Source organism: Peromyscus maniculatus, chromosome 1, assembly GCF_049852395.1.
Source record: "Peromyscus maniculatus bairdii isolate BWxNUB_F1_BW_parent chromosome 1, HU_Pman_BW_mat_3.1, whole genome shotgun sequence".
NCBI lineage: Eukaryota > Metazoa > Chordata > Mammalia > Rodentia > Cricetidae > Peromyscus > Peromyscus maniculatus.
In genome coordinates, this window is record NC_134852.1 from 8,654,440 (window position 1) to 8,677,637 (window position 23,198).

Here is a 23,198-nt window from a genome sequence, read left to right on the forward strand (position 1 = left end):
TTATTTTACAAGGCTCTTTCCTGACTCTACAGCACTTGCTCTTTACTTCAGTAGGACATATGTCATCTCGACAAGGAACCTAGAAAAGAAACATCAATATTCTCATAATAGAGAATATTCTTTCTAGAAGATTCTGTCAGGTGTGAGAGCTACATTTCCATGTATCTATAAGGAGAATATTTACATATTTATAATGCATTTAGGGATTATACTCATTTTGAGTTTATTGCAATTGATAAGTATGAAGCTATTTGCATTCTTCTACATGCAGCCATACAGTTTGATCAAACCATTTGTTGAAGATACTGTCTTGTTTTCGAGTGAATATTTTGGGTTTCTTTAGCAAAGATCAGATACACATAGATGTTTAGAATTCTGTCTGGGCCTTCAAATTGATTCCGTTGATGAACCTGTCTATCTTTGCACCAATACTGTGGTGTGTTTATTCACATAGGTCTATAGTATGACCTGAAGTTAGGAGTAGTGAGACCTCCAGCATTTATTTATTTTTCATGATTGTTTAACTATCCTGTTAATTTTTCTGTGTGTTTACATTAAAGCCAGAATTTGTCTTTTTAAGATCGTTGTAGCATTGTGTTGGAATTTTGATGTGACTGCATAGATGAGATTCTTTAGATTACTTTTGATAGGATGTCCATTTTTACTATGAAATTCCTACTGATACATGTGCAGGAGAGATTCTCCATCTTTTGATATTTTTTCAGCTTTTTAAAACAAATTTCAAATACAACAAAAACTTACATGCTTTGTTTGTTTCATTTTTAAAAAGTGGAATTTTATTATTCTAAATACCAACATGATTAATTAAGAAATTGAATAACTATAACCTAAAACTTGAATAATAGCAGTATAATCATTTTGACTGACACATTAGGACTATTCTTACAATATAAAAAATAATTATGGGACATGTTGTATAGAATGCCAGAGGAAACACTGAGTCGTGAATTAAAAAAGCAAAGAACACATCAAAAGTTTGAGAACAATAATCAGATTTAACATTTTGAATAAAGGGACTGGGTTCAAGATGCAATTCAGTTGTAGTCATGGTATATACCTTTGCTGAAAAGCTAAAGTCTGAACAAATTCCAAGAAGTTATGATCCTCAAAGTCAATGGCAAAAGAGATTTAATCGAAGCACTTGGCAGGCAGATGCTAGTGGAGCTTTTAATTCAAAGCCAACGTAGCTTAGTCTACAAAGTGCTTTCCAGTATAGCCAGGACTACAGAAAAACCCTGACACACACACACACACACACACACACACACACACACACACACACACACACAACGAGGCAGTGAGAGCGGAAGTTTCTGTTGGTAAGTTTTCCGTGCTGTGGTCAGGTAGACACCTCCAGCCTCTCACATCCTATAAGTTTTATTCTGGTTCTGCCTCTTGTCAGCCAAAGCAGCACCATGCTGTCTGTGCTCCTAAACCTGATCTGTAATGGTGAGTCCTGCTGGGAATAGATGGTCTGCAATAACAGGGTGGAAATATCATCCTGGGAGGCTGAATCTACCTACAGCAGAAACACTGGCCTCCATGGTTTATATTAATGCATGAGTTCATCTTAACTAAGTAAGTTCTGATTCTAATGTACAGAGGACCAACAGGACAGGGATATCAGATGGCCAGGCTACTGAAAAGAGAAAGATGAGTTCATCATGAGTTTTTCTTTCCAGGTCTCTTCCTAATCCTGAGGACATTGGCACATACAGGTGAGTCCATCCTTAAATATTGAGATATTATCCATTGCAATAGATAGGTTTCATTCTAACAGGAGAGCAGGCATCAAAGGGTGTTGGCTGCTGGCTTCTGTGAGTGACTTGTTGGTGAGCCTTCTGATTTTTGAAATTAGGACTCTGAAAACCTGCCACTCAGTTCTTTCATACATTGTCCCAGATACAGCTCTTGCCTGAGTCAGGAATCAACACATATTGGATAAATTTTTAATTTCTGGTTTCTCAACACAGGGTTTTTCTTTGTTGCCATGACTATCCTAGAATTTACTTGGTAGACCAGGTTACCCATGAACTCAGATATTCACCTCTGCCTCTCAAGTGGTGCAAATAAAACACCTGGAAACATATGACACGCCTTTATTTCAGCATGAGGGATTCCACAGATTTCCCTGAACTTACTGTGAAAAACTCTGTCTGCTACAAGTTTTCTGATATAATTTTTATATACTTCATCTCTGAAGGAGAGTGCTATTGACATTTATAGGTAGAGTTTTTCCTTTTTCCACTCAGCTGTTCATCCTGGTCTCCTGTGTCCTGTAGGTGTTTTCTCAGAAGTCTGACATTAGCTGTACTGGAAGTCACCCATATTCTTTTCCTCTTTTGTCAATCTGATGTCAGGATCTCTCATGACAATTATATGCTCGGTGATCTTGATGATTGGATTTGAATTTGTTTCATGACATTTGACCATCTTTTGTCTGAACATTTTCAGTTTTCTTCATGTCTCAAGAGTGTTGTACAGTAACTTTTCTAAATAAGTTTTTCTCTCCTTTTTTCTAAGCTTTGTTTTTCTGTGTTTTTGTAAATATTATACAATTTCTTTGTGAATTTCAAATAATATGTTTAATAATATTCATTCTGCTCCCAAACCTCATTCTACATTCCACCTCCATCCTCCCAAGGAAAACTCAATGTTCCTTTACCCTTTCTTGAATTTTTTATGACTTACAATTTGGAATTTGGATGGTTTCAATTTATTTTCTTTGTATTTTCATTCAGGTTTTGTATTTACATGACATATCATGTGATGCATGATCTAAGCTCACTCAGACTCCTATATTATAATCAAGTAAACTGTTGGAATGTTCTCTTAACTTTTTAATTTTTACATTTCTTTGGTGAATGTGAGTGTGTGACTGTGTGTGTGTGTGTGTGTGTGTGTACATGCACTATAACACAAGTGTCTAGTTAGAGAAAAACCTGGTGGAATCAAATTTCTCTTTTAACCATGTGCATCCTGGCAGTGGCTTTTGGAGAGTAAAACTTGCCAGAAAGAGCCTTTGCCCAATTAGACATCAAGCGGGTACATATGTTTTTCCAATTCAGTGGATGATTTTTTTTGTCTGTGGGAGTGGTTTACAAAATGTTTATGCTGTTGGTGATTCATTTCAAAATTTCAAAACATTTTCTACCCAGAGTTTCTTTGTTTTCATAGTTAGATTGCATCTTTTTTATAAAAGATGTTTTTCATTATAAATTAAATATATGGAGAATTTCATACACAACAGTTCTATGTACATCATTTCCACCACTTGGAATTTATCCAAAGAACTTGACATCCTATGGCATAAATGCTTGTTCAGTCATGTTCTTTGCTGCTGTATTTTCAATAGCCAGGACTAGGAAACAACCTGAATGTCCTTCAGCTGACGAATGGATAATAACATTTTAACACATGTACACTGTGGAATACTGTTCAAAGGTAAATATCAATGGAATTAGCATTGACAAAGATAAATTAAAAAATGTTATACTGACCAAGGTAAGCCAGACCCAGAAAAACAAATGGCATATTTTCTCTTTTGTCAGTAGCTGATAGCTCTAAAGCTTTATATGTGTTTTATTCTCTTAATAATTGACAGCGATTTTTTATTCTTCTTTTTATTCTTCTCTCATATTTTATAACCTACCACAGTTTCTCCTACTTCCACTTCTCCAGCCCGCGTGCACACACACACACACACACACACACACACACACACACACCTTCTCCAGATCTACCCCTCCTTCATTTCCCTTCAGAAAAGAGCAAAGCTCCCAAGGACATCAACAGAGAAAAGCACTAAAAGTAAGACTAATCCAGGTGGTGGTGGTGCACGCCTTTAATCCCAGTATTTGGGAGACAGTGGCAGGCATATCTCTGTAAATTTGAGGCCAGCCTGGGCTACAGGGTGAGTTCCAGGAAAGTCCCAAAGATACACAGAGAAAACCTGTCTTGAAAAGAAAAAACAACAAAAAAGTGTCACTAAGCCTAGCACATATGCTTGTATGAACACTGGACAAGGAAACCCAGTAGAAGGAACAGGGTCCCAAATGTAGGTATAAAAATCACAGATAGCACGAACTCCCTATTCTAGGAGTCCAAGAACAAACACTAAGCTACACATACATAACACATATGCACAGTATCTATACAAGTTCCCTGATGGACTCTTCAGTCTCTGTAACTGCAGGCCAGGAGCCCATCCTACTTGAATGACTGACTCAAGCGCTGGTGATGCCTTTACCTCTTTGGTTCCTACAATCCTTCCTTTCTCTTGTTATTTGGGCTTCCTAGAGCACTGCCTAATGTTTTGGTGTGGATCGCTGCATCTGCCCTCATCTGTTGATATTTCTGGTTTGATGTTGATGTCTTTGATCCACTTAGACTTTCAATTTTAAGCTTGATAGTTACCCATCCATTATCATTCTTCTGCATGTAGACATCCAGTTAGACCATTTGTTAAAGATGCTTTTTTTTCCGTTGTATATTTCTGTCTTTTTTATCAATCAACCTCTCTAACCTCTTTTTTTTAAGACAGAGTTTCTCTGTAGATTTGAAACCAAATTGCATACATACAGAGAAATTGGACAACCTTGTGGTTTTCCTGATTTTAATGGAAATGCTTTGAGTTTCTCTCCATTTAATTTGATGTTGACTAAAGGCCTTCTGTATACTTTTTGTTATATTTACATATGTTCCTTGTATCCCTAATATCCCTTTATCATGAAGAATTTTTAGATTAATTTCAAAAGCTTTTTTAGCATTTAATAAGAAAATTATGTGGAATTTTTTCAGAAGTATATGGTAGATTACATTAACAGATTTTCATATGTTAAAACACCCATACATCTCTGTGATGGAGCCTACTTGATCACTGTGGATGATCTTTTTGATGTGTTCTTGGATACAGTTTGCTAGTATTTAATGGAATATTTTGCATTAATGTTCATGAGAAAGATTGGCCTAGAATCTACTGACTGTACTTTTTTCTTTGAGAAACTTTAATGGAGAACTTCTGTTTCCTTAGGGGATATAGGGCTGTTTATATTGTTTATCTGACCTTGATTTTACTTTGGAAAGTGGTAAATAATGAGAAAATTATTCATTTCTTTTGGATTTTTCAGTGTTGTGGATTACAGGTTCTTAATGTGTGCCCTAGTGATGTCTTTGTTATCTTAGATGTCTGTTGTTATGTCCCACATTTCATTTCTAATTTTGATAATTTGTATATTCTCTGCCTGCCTTTTAGATAGTTTGGATGAGGTGGTGTAGCTGAAAGGTTTTCCCAGCCCAGCCCCATGAAACCCACAGCCACTTCTAAAATGATCACTTAAACTCAGCCCATATCCGTGAATCTTTTTGTTGCCATGTGCTCTGTGGCTTTACCTGTGTGCCATTACATGCTGCTTCCCGGAAATTCAGGCCGTCATCTCCTGACTCAACCTTCCTCTTCCCAGAATTATCCTTCTCTGCTTCTTCTGCCTGCCTGGCTACTGGCCAATCAGCATTTATTTATCAAACAATAGGAGCAACACATATTCACAGCTTAACGAACATCCCACAGCAAAGTAGTGTCCATTCTGTTGATTATCTCAAAGAATGAACTCTTCATTTTATTGATTCTTTGAATTATTTTCTTGGTTTCTCTGTTGTTGATTTCAGCCCTCAGTTAGATTTCCTGATGTCTTGGATGTGTTTGCTATTTTTTTTGTTCTAGATCGTTCAGGTGTGCTGTTAAGTTGCTAATATGAGATCTCTTTAATTTATATATGTAGGCACTTAAAGTTATGAAAAAAAAGTTGAAAAAAAATTCATGAGGTACTGAGAAGAGGGTTTATTCTTAAGTATTTGGGTGATATGTGATGTGGATAGCTATTATGTTCATTCGGGACACGATGTCTATAGGTCCAGTATTTCTCTGTTTACTTTCCTCCAACAAGACCACAGCAACCCAACAAGGCCACCCCTCCTAATAGCCCAATCCATTTCAGGCCATTGCCTTTCAAATCACCACATAAGTCTATTTTGTTTTGTAATAGAATGGATAACACAGATGCTTCTTACATCCATTTGCTTAGAAATGCTTTGGCCAGTGCTTTATTCTGAGATAATTAGGTGATGTTTACCGTCGATATTAGGGGTGTTTCTTGTATGCAACGGAAGGATGGGTGCTGTTTTCACACTATTCTGCTACTCTGGATCTTTTCATCGAGGAATTGTGTCCATTGATAATGAAAAAGATTAATGACCAATGATTGTTAATTCCTGATATTTTGGTGGTGGTAGGGGTAGTCTCTCTCTTTCTCTCTCTCTCTCTCACTCTCTCTCTCTCTCTCTCAATATATAGATATATATAATTATATATATATATATATATATATATATATATATAATCTTTCTTTCTCTCTCTCTCTCTGTGAGTGTGTGTGTGAGTGTGTGTGTGTGTGTGTGTGTGTGTGTGTGTGTGTGTGTTGGCAAGTACATGAACACATATGTTCTTTCATGATTTGCCTTTACTAGTTTGAAATTGTTTATATCCTCTTTTTACATGGGTGTAGTTAGTGTTATTGGGATGAAAATGTCTTTCTAGTATTTCTGTAGGGCTGGATGTAGAGACAGATATTGTTAAAATTTCACTTTATCTTGGAATATGTTGCTTTTCCCATGTATGGTGATTGAAAGCTTTGCTGGATGGTAGGTCAAGAAGGGAAGCAGTATATTGAGTGTTGGGAAACTGAACCTATTGAGTTGGAGAGTTACGCATGCTGGAGGGCAGCCTCTCTGTTCTTATTACTGATGGTGGCCTTCACCTGTTCTTAAGACCATTCTGGCATGTCCATGAGCAGCAGATTCTGACCAGGTTTTGTTGGTGGTTTCTTATACTTCTGTAATTAAAAACACTCTAGAATTATTCATCATGGGGTTTATAGGTCTCCTAATTTTGTGTTTTCTTCTTGAGTCTCACCATTGTTCTCTGTAATGTTTTACATCTCTGATTTTAATTGTTATGCTCTTACACTTGGGTGCCTGTAAACTAATAATATGAACTCCTCAACCATGTAGTCCAAATGAGTCCAAATCCACCGGAAATACAAATAAACAAGTTGCTTTGCTATACTAGACTCCCAATATTTCACATAAAATGAGACGTGAAATGATGGAGGAACTATATATTAGCCTCTAGCTTATCACACTAGTGTAGAAAAATGAGCCTCTATAACCTCTGTGAATAAAAATGTTTACAAAGTACTTAAGTACTTAAGGGGCAAAGTAGTTCAAAAGACTCATTCCTCATCATTGTTAGAGATCTTCTCAATTCTGTGGTCCTGGGGGCTATCTCTCCATCATCCATGAGTTTTGGAATATTCATGATATACTTATAATCTGAATATTGTTACATTTCTAGAGTTGGAGAATCAAGAGCTGCCATTTTCTACTTCCTTGGAGGCATCAATATTGATCTATCATCTCAATCTCATTGATCTTTCCTGTTATACTTCTGGTGTAATTTCTTTTTAAATTATAATATTTTCATGATTAAATTTACTTCATGATTCCAAACTCAAAATTCTCAGCTAGAATATCTTAACATGAAAGACATATCATATATATATATATAATGTTGGATAACACTTACAATCTTTGTGTTAGGGTTTCTATTGCTATTTGAAGAGACACCATGACCATGGAAATTCTAATAAAGGGAGATATCTGATTGGGGCAGATGTACAGTTTAGAGTTTTAGTCCACTAAAATCATGGTAGAAAACCTAGAAGTGTAGGCAGTCATGATGATGATGCTCGAGAAGGAGCAGAGATATTTTTCATTTTGATCGACTGTCAGCAGACTGAGACTGTGTTTCACACTGTTAATAGCTTGAGCATAAGAGACTTCACAGTGTGCCTCCACAGTGACATACTTCCTCCACCAAGGCCACACCTACTCCAATGAGGACATACCTACTATTACTGACATCCCCTATGTGCTGTACATTGAAAAATGCATCAATGGAAAACATAACTATTCAAAAAACCACAGTTTTCACACTCATCACTTCAAAATGACCCTATGTGTACAACACTTACAAATCTACTCACCTCATGAAAGAAATCCATGGCAGACCAAAGAGTGATTGTACCAAAGCATAACCATGAGAATCCATGGGTTTACTCTGTTACTGATAGCAGTGTGGACTCAACCCTTACTTAAAGCACACCCCAATATGGGTGATTATCATGAAGCCAAAACCCTGGAGCTCAGTGCACAACTTACGGGCAGCCCAATACGGCATAGATATTAGCACTAAGAGTCTGGGTGGACCAGTGTCTCACTCTTTCTATAGAGCTGGGAAGGGCCACTGATGACTCTTGAATGTTTCACCTTTCCATGACAGAGAAAGTTTGTTTACTTTCTGAATCTCCTGAACATCTCAGCACTTACATTGAAGAAGGGATGTATCAGTTCAGAGAAAAGTGTTATACAAAGGACCCCAAAGAGGAGAAAATTGGAGACTCGCCTCTCAGGGATGAAGGAGCATCATTAAATATTTTCTCTGTGTATCCCTCTGCAGGAAGTCATGACAAGCCTCCACTCTCTGCCTGCCCAAGCTATATTGTTCCTTTGGGAAAGCGTGTGGAACTTCGATGTGACTCTCATAGTTACTATTACACATTCAAGTTGTACAAAGAGCTTGGTAATCCTATCCCTCACATCCAGGGAAGACTATTCCAGAGGAAATTTGTCTTTGAACCTGTGACAACAGAATATGCAGGGACATACAGATGCTATGGATTTAATGATCATTACCCTTTTAAAATTTCAGCCAACAGTGACCCTGTGAAGATCATAATTTCAGGTTAGAGATGATGTTTTGAGTGCCTTTCATTCCCCCAAATCTCCCAACCCTGGAATTTTCAGAAACAGTGTTAGTAAGAGGTTTGGACATATAAAGGAGTATTCAACACAGAGAAATATGTAATGTTCTGGGCATAATAAAATATACAACATCACACATTTTTCTAGTCCCTAAGGCTTCCCTTGTGTTAAATAAGTCAAGGAAAATTGGGCTGGAACTCAGATCTTAACCAGTTGATATCAGGATGCAAGAATATCCTGAATTATTTCAGGTCTGTAGAACTACAAGGATTGATGTAACAAAAAAGGAAAAATTCAGTTGTGGGCCAAAGAAATCATCATGAAGGAGACACCCTGTCACTAACTCTAAACATGGATGAAGGGTCCAAGTGCCAAGGAATGCATGGGGCTCTAGAAGCTGGAAGGTAAAAAAAATGGACACTTCTAGGGATTTCAGTAGTTACTGTCCCTGAAGAAACCTGATTTATGCCATTGGGCTTTTCAGAATTCTGATCTCCACAATACTGTATTCTTTTTAAGAATCAAATTTGTTGTAATTTGTTATGTTAGCAACTAGAAAATAATATAGGAACTCAAGTAAAAAGCAAATTAAGTCACAAAAAAGGCATGCTTTGAGATCAGTAAAACCAGGATGCTAATTCATCAATGTGTTGGAGGAAACAATGTTCATGATCCTGGATCAGAAATGCCTTATAGAGGTTTGAACCACAGTGAGTGCTAGAAGTCTTTCCCTCATAACTATGTTTAATACTAATTCCTTTATCCTACCAAGAATTATACTTAATCAGAAGTTGCATAAAGAAGACACATAAAGCAGCCTGGTGTGAAGCTTGCCATGTTTCCTGCACTTTCCAGGCTTAGAAAAAGACAATAGGGCCTATGGAAGTAGTACTCAAAAGACACATTCTCATTACAAGCCAGTGGGAAGATATTGTGCTAATCCCAGAGTCAATTAAGTGGGAAATGGACACAAAGATGGAGGAGGCTATGTCTAGAGTGGAAGCAGACAAAAACAAGTTCACTGGAGTATTGACAGGGAGAACAGACCAATTGAGGGGGAACCACATGTCTTCAAAGACAGAGATTTTGATCCGGTTCATACAATTTTTTTTATTCTTAGAAATCTACAGGAAGCCTTTCCTCGTGGCCTTACAACCTCCCCTGGTGAATTTAGGAGAGAAGGTGACACTGGAGTGTCGATCAGAGATTGTGTTTGACACCTTCATTTTGACTTCACATAAAAATGGAACAATCAAAGACTCTCTCGAACTTACTGCAGAACATCATCATGGGGGTTCCCAAGCCAACTTCTCAATAGGTCCTGTGACACCTGATGATGCTGGGACATACAGATGTTATGGTACCTTCAATCACTCTCCATATGAGTGGTCTGAATCCAGTGACCCCATTGACATAAAGATCACAGGTAAGAGCATGTTACCTGCTCATCATTCTCTTTGTGATACAGAAAAATATTCTATACACAAAAACTGTGCAAGGTCACCAGAAAAAGAGTGTAAATAATTTACATAAAGGCAATCTTGTTAATTGTTTTACTGGCATAGACAATGAAAAGAAATACAGAAGAACAGACCCTTGGTTATAACATAAAGCACAGGTACAGGGAAGTGCAAAGTAGATATAAACAAAAAATGACAATTAGGTGAGCATAATATGAACCAGAGAGAATGAAGACTCTCTACTGACATTCAGAAAATTACTGAATTCTACCTCTATAAGAATTCTACCAAAAGAGCAAGACAGATCATGTGTCTGACCTTAATTGGGCTGGTACTTAGTGAGTCTTTAAGCCTTCACACAGGTGGAACCCAGGAAGGGCTGAAAATTAGTAAACATAGAATGTGTGCTAAGAGAAAATCTACAGCCGGGCGGTGGTGGTGCACGCCTTTAATCCCAGCACTCGGGAGGCAGAGGCAGGTGGATCTCTGTGAGTTCGAGGCCAGCCTGGGTTACCAAGTGAGTTCCAGGAAAGGCGCAAAGCTACACAGAGAAACCCTGTCTCGAAAAACCAAAAAAAAAAAAAAAAAAGAGAAAATCTACAAAAAAAGACAGAAGCCTACATGGAAACTTTGATAGTAGAGATGGAAAAATTATAGCAGCTATTAAATATTTCAAGAAAGAGCTTGTCAGACACATGATATGTCTGGCTCTCTTGGTAGAAGACTTACAAAGGCAGAAGTGAAAAACAAATTCTGAACTAAGTGCTTAGGAAGCAGATGATAGATCACACTTGAGTAGTACACACACTAAGTGGAACAAGGGAGGAAAGATCACCATGGTCAATGTTCAAGAGAAATATAGAATTTGATGAAGTATTATGTATTTTGAAAAGAGAGATTAATTAACAGATATGTAAACGGATACAAGAATGAAAAATAGAATGACATTGGATTATAGATTTTTATTATACATAGGATGGCAAAGTTATAGGTCATGAAATTAGCAAGTGACCAAAAAAGAAAAATTTAATAAAGAGGGATAAGAAATAAATGAAAGACATATGACATGGAGGAGGAAATGAGGGGAATAAAGATATCAGCAATGCTGTACAAGGGAGGAAAGAAGGAAGAAAATGAACAAAAGGAGATGTATGAGGATAATATAATGAAGACTGTTACTTGGTATGTTAATTAAAACAAAATTAGGAGTAACTCTAATTGAACTCATTTACTTGTAAAACAACTGGAAAAAAGTGAAAGTATAGAGAAGACCAATTAGAAAAATGAGTGTGTTTTGTGGAAGTTGAGGGGCAAGAAAGAATAATAACATTAATATTTTTAATAGTATCCATCTATAAATATATGTAACAACAATTTTTAAAAACATTAAATGATAGAAATACATTAAATGATATAGTTCAATTTCAAAAATTAAGATATATTTTCAAAACAAGCATAAAAATATATTATGCATATGAATATTTCATTATGAAGGTTATTGCTAGATAAAATTAATTATGCTCATAAAAACAAACTTTAAAAGACCGATGGAAGGAACCAATGCCAATAGAGGCAGAAAATGTAAATGAGCAAAAATTGGCATAAAATATTTGAGTACCAGTGAGGTCATAGACTAAAGATGGTAACATAAAAATAGAGATAATGAGAGAAAGAGGGGAGAGGAGAAAGGGAGTCATAGAGAAGAGGAGAGGTAAGAGACAGAGAGAGATCAAAGAAATAGAAGCAGGCAGAGGGAACACTGAGGAATGAATGAACACTGGTAACTAACTGTCTCTGCCTCTTTTCTCTCAGGTTTATACAAGAAACCTTCTCTGTCAGCCCTGATGGAACCTGTGGTGATGTCAGGAGAAAACATGACCTTGACCTGTTTCTCTGACCTTCAGTTTGACATGTTCCATCTGTCCATGGAAGGGGTACCCAAGGAACACGGGCTACCTTCAGTGAAGAGCCACAATGGAACATTCCAGGACAGCTTCCATATTGGTTCTGTGGTCCAGGCAGGGAACTATAGATGCTATGGCTCTTTCAGGAACTCTTCCCATCTGTGGTCAACCCCAAGTGACCCCTTGTACATTCTTGTCACAGGTAAGAAAACTTCATATATACCTCATATCTTGTGACTGATGAAATACTGAAGCCATGTCTCAGAATCCTCCAATCGATGATAGAGAGAAAGTAGCATTGGGAGCTACAAAGGACTGCTGTGAGTCCTAATGTCACGAGTGTGGAATTAAACATATGTGTGTGTGTGTGTGTGTGTGTGTGTGTGTGTGTTATATTTATATATGTGTGTATACATATTTGATGTGTATATATGTACATGTATGTATATATGTATGTGTATATATGACATGTGTACATATATGTGTGAATATGCATAGCTTTAGCCATATATGTAACAATAATTTTCAATGAAAAAGAGGCTATCAATTTTAGAGTGGTGTAGGGATATGAGAAAACTTGGCGGAAGGGTTGCTGGGAGGGACTGGAGAGAGGAAAGGGAGGGGAAGGGAAAAATTTATATTTCAACTGAAAACCTTTTGTAAAAAAACATGGAATTTGGGACTTGAAAACAGAATACAAAGTAGCAGACAGGGAGTCTCCCCAAAACTCCTTATATGACTTTGAATCCACACTGGGATATCTATATAGAGAAGCAGATATTTAAATGGATCTGGCCATTAGGGATGACTCATTAGGGATGAGGTTCATATCAGTTTGGGCAGAGCAGAGATGGAGCAGCCCTCCTGAACTCTTGCTCACATACATCTTCCCACAGCATTCCTATGAATCATCAAATATTGAAATCAGATTGAGAGAGCCAACACCTAGAAGCAAACCACTAAATATCACCCTATAACTCTACAGGCTCAGGACTAAGAGGTGGAGTGGGTGGTGGTCACTGTCCAAATTTAAAAAACTTTCCTTAATTGGGGAGAAGACAGCCTCTGATGAACTTTCTCCCTCTTCTGTCCCCTTCTCTAGTTAACTCAACAAGAAAATGCACTTCTTGCACAGAAGCATACTTCACAACCAGTGAGTAATTGATTCCTCTTCTCTATTGTGAAAACTTAGAGACCCAAAGCTCTTTGGATTATTTTGTCTCAGCTCATTCCTTACTCTGTGTTATCATCATCATCTCCCCTCTCTGATTCTTGAACTCTTCAACATTAGAAGTTGTTTAGGAGCAGTTTGGGAAATTTAATGACTATACATCTCTAATTTCTGTACCTGAGACCTTGGTGAGAGAAAAGAAGAGTAAATTTTACTCCCTTCCCAGGATCAATGAAGTGCTCATTCTAAATCTGTTCCTCCTGGAGAGGAGGTGATGGGGCCTGAAGTAGGAAACAAGTGAGCAAAAGGGAAGATTTTATATAAAAATAATATTTCTGACAGATTAGACTTGACTTCACTTTTTCCATACAAGAGAATGAAATGTTTAGTTCAAGGTATTACAGAAGCAAAGCAGATCTAATGAGCACTGATCTCAATCTCAGATTTAGCTATTGAACACATGATTTGAACCTAGGGTCCTGCGGTTGTCTGCCACTTGCATGACACCAATATATTCCTGGATATGTGGACCTCTGCTGGAGCATAGTCAATTTACTAGTAGAAATTTACTACTACAATTTACTAGTACAGTTTCTCCTGAAACTGACACTCATACTCCCAACAGTCACCAATAGCCCATAGCCCCTTGGCTAGGGATGGGACCTCATGTCCACCTCCACTCTCCATGATGACATTTGGTCATGCTTGAACTTGCACTATTCTTGGGCCTGCTATCTCAACCTCCTGTGAAGTTCATTTTTCACCTGCCCTCAGTGTACAGAAGACAGCTTTCTATATTTAACCACAGCCTCTTTGCAATCTCTTCTTCCAGATCTTTCACAATGATGCTAAACATTTGGAGACCGATTTGAGATTTAAACATCTCATTTAGTGACATAATTCTATAGTCTCTTTATTTCCACAGCTTCCCCAGTTGTGGGTATCTTTATTAATCACCTTCTATCACAAATATAGATTCTTCTGTTGAGAGTTAAGAAATATAATCATATCTGGATATAATAATAATTCATTCGAAGTCCATTTGATACTGTTTCCATTGAGTAGGATATTACTACTGGGTTCTCCATCAAGACTCTTGTCATAAAGCAATATTTTATCAGTTATCTATTAATCAATAAATACTATGCAATCTGTCAAAATGAGGATACTGAGATATACCTCTTATTGGGTTCACATCTTTCTCCAGATAACCGCAGGAACCTGAATATGCTGATTGGACAGTCAGTGACCATGATCCTTGTCTTCCTTATCATCCTCATTTATTCTTGTTGCTCTTCCAAAAAGAGTAAGTCTCAGGAACAAGCCAGTGAAAGTCATCTGAGTAGTGTGAGAAAACAAGACCAGAGAAGTAGAGGTATGTTTTCTAAATTTATAAGAAAATACTTTGACCAAGACAGGGAAACTAAGACAGAGCTTTCTAGAGAAAATCCTAGAAAAATCAGCCCCTGCTCTTCTCCACGGTTTTCAGACCCTCAAAGCATCTTCTGCATCTTTGCATCCAAAGCATACACTAATATCAAGGAGAAGGTTTAACAACAGTGAGTGTGTGTGTGAGAGAGAGAGAAAGAGAGAGAGAGAGAGAGAGAGAGAGAGAGAGAGAGAGAGAGAGAGAGAGAGAGATTGGGAGGCAGGGAGAGAAGGAGGAACAGAAAGATGGAGGGAGGGAGGGAGGGAGGGAGGGAGGGAGGGAGGGAGGGAGGGAGGAGGACAGAGAGTATATGCTGAAGAAAGAATTTCTAGGGTACAGCATTGTAGAAAATCTAATTATAATTTGCAGTGGGTGAGCAACCTTGGGTTTCACCATATCTCTCACTAGTACCTTGCATTTGAAATGAGAGTGCAGAAGGACTTTATTACATGGGTTTGATTAATTCTGTCTTCTAAAATGCAGCCATCATGGGTCAAGACTCTAAATTAGAGCAACACTGAACAGACAGGTAGGTCCTCGTGAGTCTTCTCTCTTCCATACAATCTAATATACCTTTATTCTCTGCAAGATTATGTGTACACAATATCAGTTAACGTTTACCTCTTTCTAGAATCCTGAAAGAGAAGAAGTGCAGGAGGTGACATACTTAAAATTTGATCAGATGATCTTCAAACAAAAATTGACCACTCCCAATTCCCAGATTCCCAAGGAATTTTCCACAGATCCAAGTTTATACATGGATATCAGGAAATGTTAAGCTGAGATGAAAGATGTTCATCCCATGAGTTCTCAAAGAAAGTTCTGAGGAAGACCACAGTCCTTTCTCCAGTAAAGACCGATAGATGCAGTGAAACAAGAGCTGGAATGTGAAGACAGAGGTCTCTAACTTAGGGACCATGCTTCATTATTGTAATATGGTTCTGAAAGTGGCTTTCCTTTACTTACAAAGGCTATGGTCCTTGCAAACTACTCAACAGAAATCAAACTCTTTTGCTTAGTTCATGTGTCTCTATTTAATTTCACTCTGGCAGACCTCTATAACCTGACTGGCTCTAAGTTCTTGATGTACTTGAAGCTGTAACCATGTTGAGTATCTCACAATTGCAGATCAACAAGAGGCTCACCTCTTTATTAGTGTATGTTACTAATGTGTAATCATGTTATACAACATAATGGGTTTCAAAACAATTTCATATATATCATATTCACACTCAGTAACCCAATCTTGTCTTTCTAACTCTGCTGTTAGAGTTATCACTCTGAAAGCCTATGCTTAACATTGGGTTTTACCATTTGCTGTACTGTGCACCCCAAATGCTGTTTGTCATGTCTTCTCTCACCAGAACCATCCTCATATTTCTTTAATAGTTCAATGTGTACATCCCCACTATTTAAACATTTTCTAAGGTGTGGTTGAATAAACACCTCATTCTCTTCTTTTTCAATTACATTCCTGTTGAAAAGTTAGTTCCTCAGAATTGGAACATTGCCTTTTGGAAGAGAAATAATTAAGGGACCAGAACTAAACTAAACTTGAAAAGGCTCAGAAAGATTCTGAAACATACGGAATTCACAAGGGTCCTCCCGAACTTCATATGAGTAATAACAAAAGCTGAGAAGACCCTCCAGTTAACCAAGCTACACAATATGCAGGGATGCAGGTTTCCTTTATCTTCACCCACACTGACATTGGTTTTTGGGGGTGCACCAAATTTTGTGTCACCCATGTTCCCATAAGTATCTCTTAATACATTGGGATGGCTAATGTCACATTGACGGCTAACTATGTGTTTAAAAGTTGAAAATTTCTGTGATTAAGATAACTAGATATCGGGGTTGGGGTTTAGCTCTGTGGTAGAGCGCTTGCCTAGCTCTGGAAAAAAAGATAACTAAATATCAAAATTGAATTTGCAAATGTTAAAATCTACTTAGCAATTATTTTTGTCATTGCCTGGTATTATATAAATTTAATAATTCTTTTTCTATTTCTGCAAATAAAAGCTTTCTTTGTACCAGATGACATTCTGTTTGTACAAAGACAGAATGTTTACTTTAGGACATTGGCATTTAACAATTACCTGACTGAGGTGTTTAGGAACTGCTTGGTGTCTTGGATTCCTAGTATAGTGTGGTCTCTAGTATAGTAAAAATTATCTGACAAAGTTGTGGTCTGGAATTTGGAGCTCAGGAGAGAGGGTGCAGTTGGGAGCTGTTGGGTCATCTTTAGGGAATCTTAGCTGGCAGTGAGTAGTGTCTTACCCTGGGTCCCTAGATGCAGCCTTGCCTTGTGTAAGAGGAAGATTTGTTCTGAAGTTGTGGGCTAAAATAAAACATAGGAAAAATAAATAAATCTCATAAATAATGCCAAAAAAGCTAATAGAAAAAAGGCAGGTGAAAGAATCTCGTCAAGACATGAAAATGGAAATAGAAGCAGTAAAGAAATCATAAAAGGAAGGACTTTGGAAATAGAAAATATGAGTAAGTGAACAGGAACTACAGATGCAAACATCACCAACAGAATATATGAGATAGTAGAGAGAATCACAAGCATAGAAGATATATTGGAGGGAAGAGATGAATTGGTCAAACAAAATGTTAATTCTAAAACATTCTGAACAGAAATCATCCAGGAAATCTGGGACATTATGAAAAAGCCAAATCTATGAATAAGAGGAATATAAGAAAAAGAAGAACCCCAGCTCAAATGGGCAGAAAATATATTCAACAAAATCATAGAAGAAAATTTTCTCAACCTAAAGACAAAATGCCTATGAGGAACAAGGAGCTTACAGAACACCAAATAGATAGGAAAAGAAAAAAAAGTTTCCACACTATATAATAATCAAAACACAAAATATACAGTAAAAAGACAGATAATTAAAAGCTGCAAAGGAAAAAAAGCCAAGTAACATATATAAAGACAGAACTGTTAGAATGACACATGACTTCTTAATAGAGACTTTAGAAGCCAGAAGGGCCTAGATTGGTGTTTTATAGACGGTAAGAGAACAGAGATGCAAGCACAGAATATGATACCCAGCAAAAATTTCAATCACCACAAATGGATGGAACAAGACATTTCATTTCAAAGTCAAATGTAAACAATATCTATGCCCAAATACAGGCCTAGAGAAGGTACAAGCAGGAAAATTCTAACCCAGGGAGGTTAATTATATCCATGAAAACACAAGAAATAAATAAACACATACAAGCAAATCCCAGAGATTTGAACACACACACACACACACACACACACACACACACACACACACACACACACACTACCAACAACAACATAATAATAGGAATTAACAAGCAGTGGTCCTTAATATCTCTCAGTAGCAATGGAACTCCATTTCCCAATAAAAAGACACAAACTAGCAGAATGAATATGGAAACGCAATCCATCCCTTTGCTGCATGCAAGGAACATACCTCAACACTAAACATAGACAATGTCTAAGAGGAAAAGGATGAAAAAGTGTTTCCAAGCAAATGGACCTAAGAAGCAAACTGATGTAGGTATTCTAATGTCCAACAAAATAGACTTCTTCACAAAATTAATCAAAAGGGATAGGGAAGGATATTTCAAACTCATTAAAGGAAAAACCCATTGAGAAGACATAGCAATTCCTCACATCTATGCCCCAGACACAGGGGCATCTACATTTGTAAAAGAAACATACCGAAAGCTCACACGTTGAACCTCACACATTAATTATGGGAGACTTCAATACCCCACTACCCCTGATGAAAAGGTCATCAGGACAAAACAAAAAGAGACATTATAGTGCTAACAGGCTTTATGAATCAAATTGGTCTAACAGATATCTACAGAACATTTCACCCAAACACAAAAGAATATACCTTCTTCCCATCAAATCTTTCCAAAATTAACCTTATAGTGAGTCACAAAGCAACTCCCAACAGATACAGAAAAATTTAAGTCAGCCCGTGCATCCTCTCAGAATACCATGAATTAAAGATGTATTTCAACAATATCAAAAACAACAGAAAGCCTACAAAGTCATGGAAACTGAATAACTGTCTGCCTAATCACAACCGAGTCAAGGAATAAATGAAGAAAGGAATTAAAGACTTCCTAGAATGAATGAAAATGAATACACATACTACCAAACTTATGATACATAATAAAAGCAGTGTTAAGAGGAAAGTTTTACTAGATCCATCCATTTGCCTGAAAACCTCATGATGTCATTGTTTTTCTCTGCTGAGTAGTATTCCATTGTGTATATGTGCCACAATTTATTTATCCATTCTTCAGTTGAAGGGCATCTAGGTTGTTTCCAGGTTTTGGCTATTACAAACAATGCTGATATGAACATAGCTGAGCAAGTGCTCTTGTGATTGAGTATTTCTTGGGTATATGCCCAGGAGTGGTATAGCTGGATCTTGGGGGAGATTGATTCCCAATTTTCTAAGAAAGCGTCATATTGATTTCCAAAGTGGTTGTACAAGCTTGCATTCCCACCACCAGTGGAGGCACTTAGCAGGCAGATTTTCTGTGTGTTCAAAACCACACTAGGGAAGAGAGCCCAGCATGGTGACACATACCTGTAATTTCAGTACCAACCATAGAGATCTGAAGGTCTGTGCAGATGGACAGAAAGTGACAGAGCTGTGTAGGAAGAGGAAATGAGGTATCTGGGCTAGATAGCCAATGAGAGGGCAGAACAACAAGTCAATAAAAGCCTGGGTAGACAGGAAGTCGTGGCATTTGGAAGCTGCAGAGTAGGTGAGGTAGGTTGGCTGGTGGATCTCACTATTTTCCTGGTCTAAGGCTTTCACTCCTATATTTGGCTCCACATTTTTTATTTAATAAGATCATTTAGAAATTTGTCAACACACAGACACAGAGGTCCACAGACAAAGCATTAGGCAGATCTGAGGGAATCCTGTTGCAGAAGGCAGGAAGAATTGTGGGAGTAAGAGAGCTAAAGGACACCACGAGAAAGCCCACGATATGAACAACCTGGACTCAGAGAGGCGTGCAGAGCCTGAAATGACAACCAGAGAGCTTGCATGGTACTGATCTAGGCCCTCTGCATATATGTGACAGTTCTATAACTTGATCTTCTTGTGGGACTCCTTACAATGGAAGCAGGGGCTGTCTCCCATTCTGTTACCTACTATTGGAACCCTTTCCTCCTACTATGTTGCCAATCAGCCTTTAACAGGAAGGAGATACATAGGCTTGCTATAACTTGATGTGCCATGTCTGGGTGATATACATGGAAAACCTACCCTTTTCTGAAGAGACAGGAGAAGTGGATTGAAGGAAGAAGGAAGGTTAGATGAATGAACGCTAGAAAAGAGGGAGAAGACACTGTGATTGGGCTGGAAAAGACTAGTGAATGAATTTAAAATATAAATAAGAGTATAGGTATCCTCAAATGATGACACTGTCCAGTAAGATGCAAGGGAGAAGAGAAGAGATAGAAAAAGAAAGACCCTCTACTCACCTGCTTTGTCCAGTAAGTTCATGTTATTTAGTACAAACAAAACTAATTTTACCCATCCAAGTAAAACTCTAACCCCTATGTTATGACTGACCCCAAGTGTCTTCATTTTGAGAATAATTACATAATTTTAAATTAAGGAGATATGTATTTATTTTGAGAATAATTTGGTAATATTAAATTAAGAATATTTTGCTTATAAAAAAGTTGTTTGCAGGATTGGAGAATAGCCCAGTGGGAAAAAGCACTGGATACTCTTCCATGGGACCTGGAATCAATTCCCAGCACCACATGGCAGCTCACAACCACCTGTAATTCCATCTTCAGAGAATCAAGTGCTCTCTTCTGGAGTCTTCAGGTACCAGATGTCTCCACTGTACACAGACATACATTCAGGTAAAACACCCATTTACAAAAAATAAAAATTTGAAACATAAGTTGGTGAGCATCTAATAAAAGGAAAGAACTCATTCCAACTATATCAGAATGGACTTTAGGCAATTTAGTTTTTATATGTTTTTATTTATAAGGCACATGCATGTGTATATACAGGTAAATAGGAGGGAACAGAATTGTGTAGGTGGATGAAAGGTTCGTAGATAATTTCTTAGCTAGGGTTTCTATTGTTGCAATGAAACACCATGACCAAAGAACAAGTTTAGGAGGATAGGGTTTATTTCACATATACTTCTATATTGATGCTCATCTTCAAAGGATGTCAGGACAGGAACTCAAACAGAGCAGGAACATGGAGGCAGGAGGTGATGCAGAGGCCTTGAATGAGTGCTGCTTACTGGTTTGCTTTTCATGGCTTGCTCAACATGCTCTGTTATAGAGCCCATGACGACCAGCTCTGGAACAGCATCATCCACCAAGGATTGGGCCCATCACCATCAATAAGCAATTTAGAACAGGCCTTAAAGCTGGATCTCATGGAGGCATTTTCTCATTTAAGGTTTCCTAATTTCAGACAACTCTAGTTTGTGGTGATACTTTATTTGTGCTGAACTGTGGTGATATTTTATTTGTATGTTAATAAGTAAAATTTGTCTGGGGATCAGAGGAAATAGCAAGCCATTAATACAAAAGTCAGGCAGCAATACCACACTATAGTGTGGTGAGTTTAGATTACGTGGTGGCTCTCATTATTTCCCTGAACTCTAAGGCTTTCACCCCTACATTTGGCTCCATGTTTCTTATTAAATAAGACTGCTTTGAAATTTGCCTACACTAGTTTGTGTGTCAAGTTGACATAGACTAGACAGTACAAATGATGGTAGATATTGGATGGATATTACATAGATAGGTAATAGATAAATAGATGAAAGATAGAGAGATAGAGATATGATAGATAGATAGATGATAGGTACATACAAACATACAAATAGATATTTTATAGATACAGAGAGAAAGATGGAGAGATGGATGTTAGAACAAAAGAGAAATCAAACAACCAAATAGAACATTATGCCTCACATTGTGAGTTCTATACTTATTTGTAGCTGGAGGGCTTCTCTCCAGGTTCCCCAAGCCCTGCAGTCCCACAATCCACTTATAAAATAATCACTCAGACGCTTATATCACTTATAAACTGTATGGCCGTGGCAGGCTTCTTGCTAACTAATCTTTTATCTTAAATTAACCATTTCCATAAATCTATTCCTTGCCACGTGGCTGGTGGCTTACCGGCGTCTTCACATGCTGCTGGTCATGGCAGCGGCTGCAGCCAGTCCTTCTGCCTTCCTGTCCTTTTATTTCTCCTCTCTGTTAGTCCCGCCTATCCTTCCTGCCTAGCCACAGCCGATCAGGTTTTATTTATTGATCAATCAGAACAACTTGACATACAGACCATCCCCCAGCACAGCCAAGTGCAGACCATCTCAGACACCTGCACTCAGGCCCATGGTCCTAATCATCCTCTATGCGGACCTGCTGGGTAACGCCACAAAGAACCCAAGAAGGGCTCCCACAGGACATACAGAACATCCCACAGCACTTATTTTTTATCACACTCACCTGATGGCCTTAAAAGATAAGGTGTCATACATAAGGGGAGATTTAGAAGGCTTAAATTCTAGTTCAACATCTCTTTCAGTTTGAAAAAATGCTGGGACAATGTCAAAGGTCCCATCCAGCTCTAAGATTATCTAGTGATTTTGCCTTACTGCTGGAGAATTAGCCATTATCAGAGCTACCGCCCTGCTCTGAAGGCCATGGGAGTTTCTAGACATTCAGACCATCTTGATGCATTTGCCCATCTGAATTTAATAATTTGATATTGAGTTAATTTGGGAAGTCCATAATGTAGTTACATGATAATAGAGGAAAATGGTACCAAAAAACACCACCTGTATATTGGTTTTTCTTTGATCCTATTTAATCTCTTTTCAGATACACCACATTTGCTGATTGCACTTGGTGGGTTGGAATTAAAAATATATTTAAGACACAAAGACTATTTCCAGGCATTAAGCAATAGACAACTTTGAATACACAGACCAGCCTTTGCTACATAGAAGGTAACTTCTTCTAAAAAGTGCTGGGGATGTGGTTCATTTGTAGAGTGCACAGATAACTTATACAAGACCCAGGGTTGAATTTTAAGCTGTGCAAAACATGCAGACTAAAAGTGATGGCTTCAAAACTGCTGAGAACAACAGGGCTAGAGAAATGGCTCACCAGTTAAGAGTGCTTTGCTATAGCAGAGGGCCTGAGTTCAGTTCTTCTTACTCATGTGTGCTGGATCACAACTTAGAACTCCCATTTGAGGGTATCTAACACACATGTGAGCGTACAGACACACATGCACATGGATAAAAATAAAAAAGTATAG

The 23,198-nt window shown here is 37.7% G+C and overlaps 1 protein-coding gene across 1 annotated transcript; it reads left to right on the forward strand.

Moving 5' to 3' along the window:
• Window positions 1–8,412: 8,412 nt before the first annotated feature.
• Window positions 8,413–15,643, forward strand: LOC102919790 (killer cell immunoglobulin-like receptor 3DL1). Its single transcript, XM_076562391.1, has 6 exons — window positions 8,413–8,881; window positions 10,022–10,327; window positions 12,174–12,471; window positions 14,201–14,223; window positions 14,644–14,783; window positions 15,497–15,643. Exons 1-6 carry the CDS (start codon window positions 8,413–8,415, stop codon window positions 15,641–15,643), a joined length of 1,383 nt encoding a protein of 460 aa, XP_076418506.1.
• The last annotated feature ends 7,555 nt before the right edge of the window (window positions 15,644–23,198 follow it).

Coding starts and splice junctions, on each gene's coding strand:
- LOC102919790 (XM_076562391.1), top strand. CDS start 8,413: ATGACAGAGAAAGTTTGTTTACTTTCTGAATCTCCTGAACATCTCAGC. Junction 12,472..14,200: donor TACATTCTTGTCACAGGTAA/GAAAACTTCATA, acceptor TTCATTTTTCAC/CTGCCCTCAGTGTACAGAAG. Junction 14,224..14,643: donor CCCTCAGTGTACAGAAGACA/GCTTTCTATATT, acceptor ATCTTTCTCCAG/ATAACCGCAGGAACCTGAAT.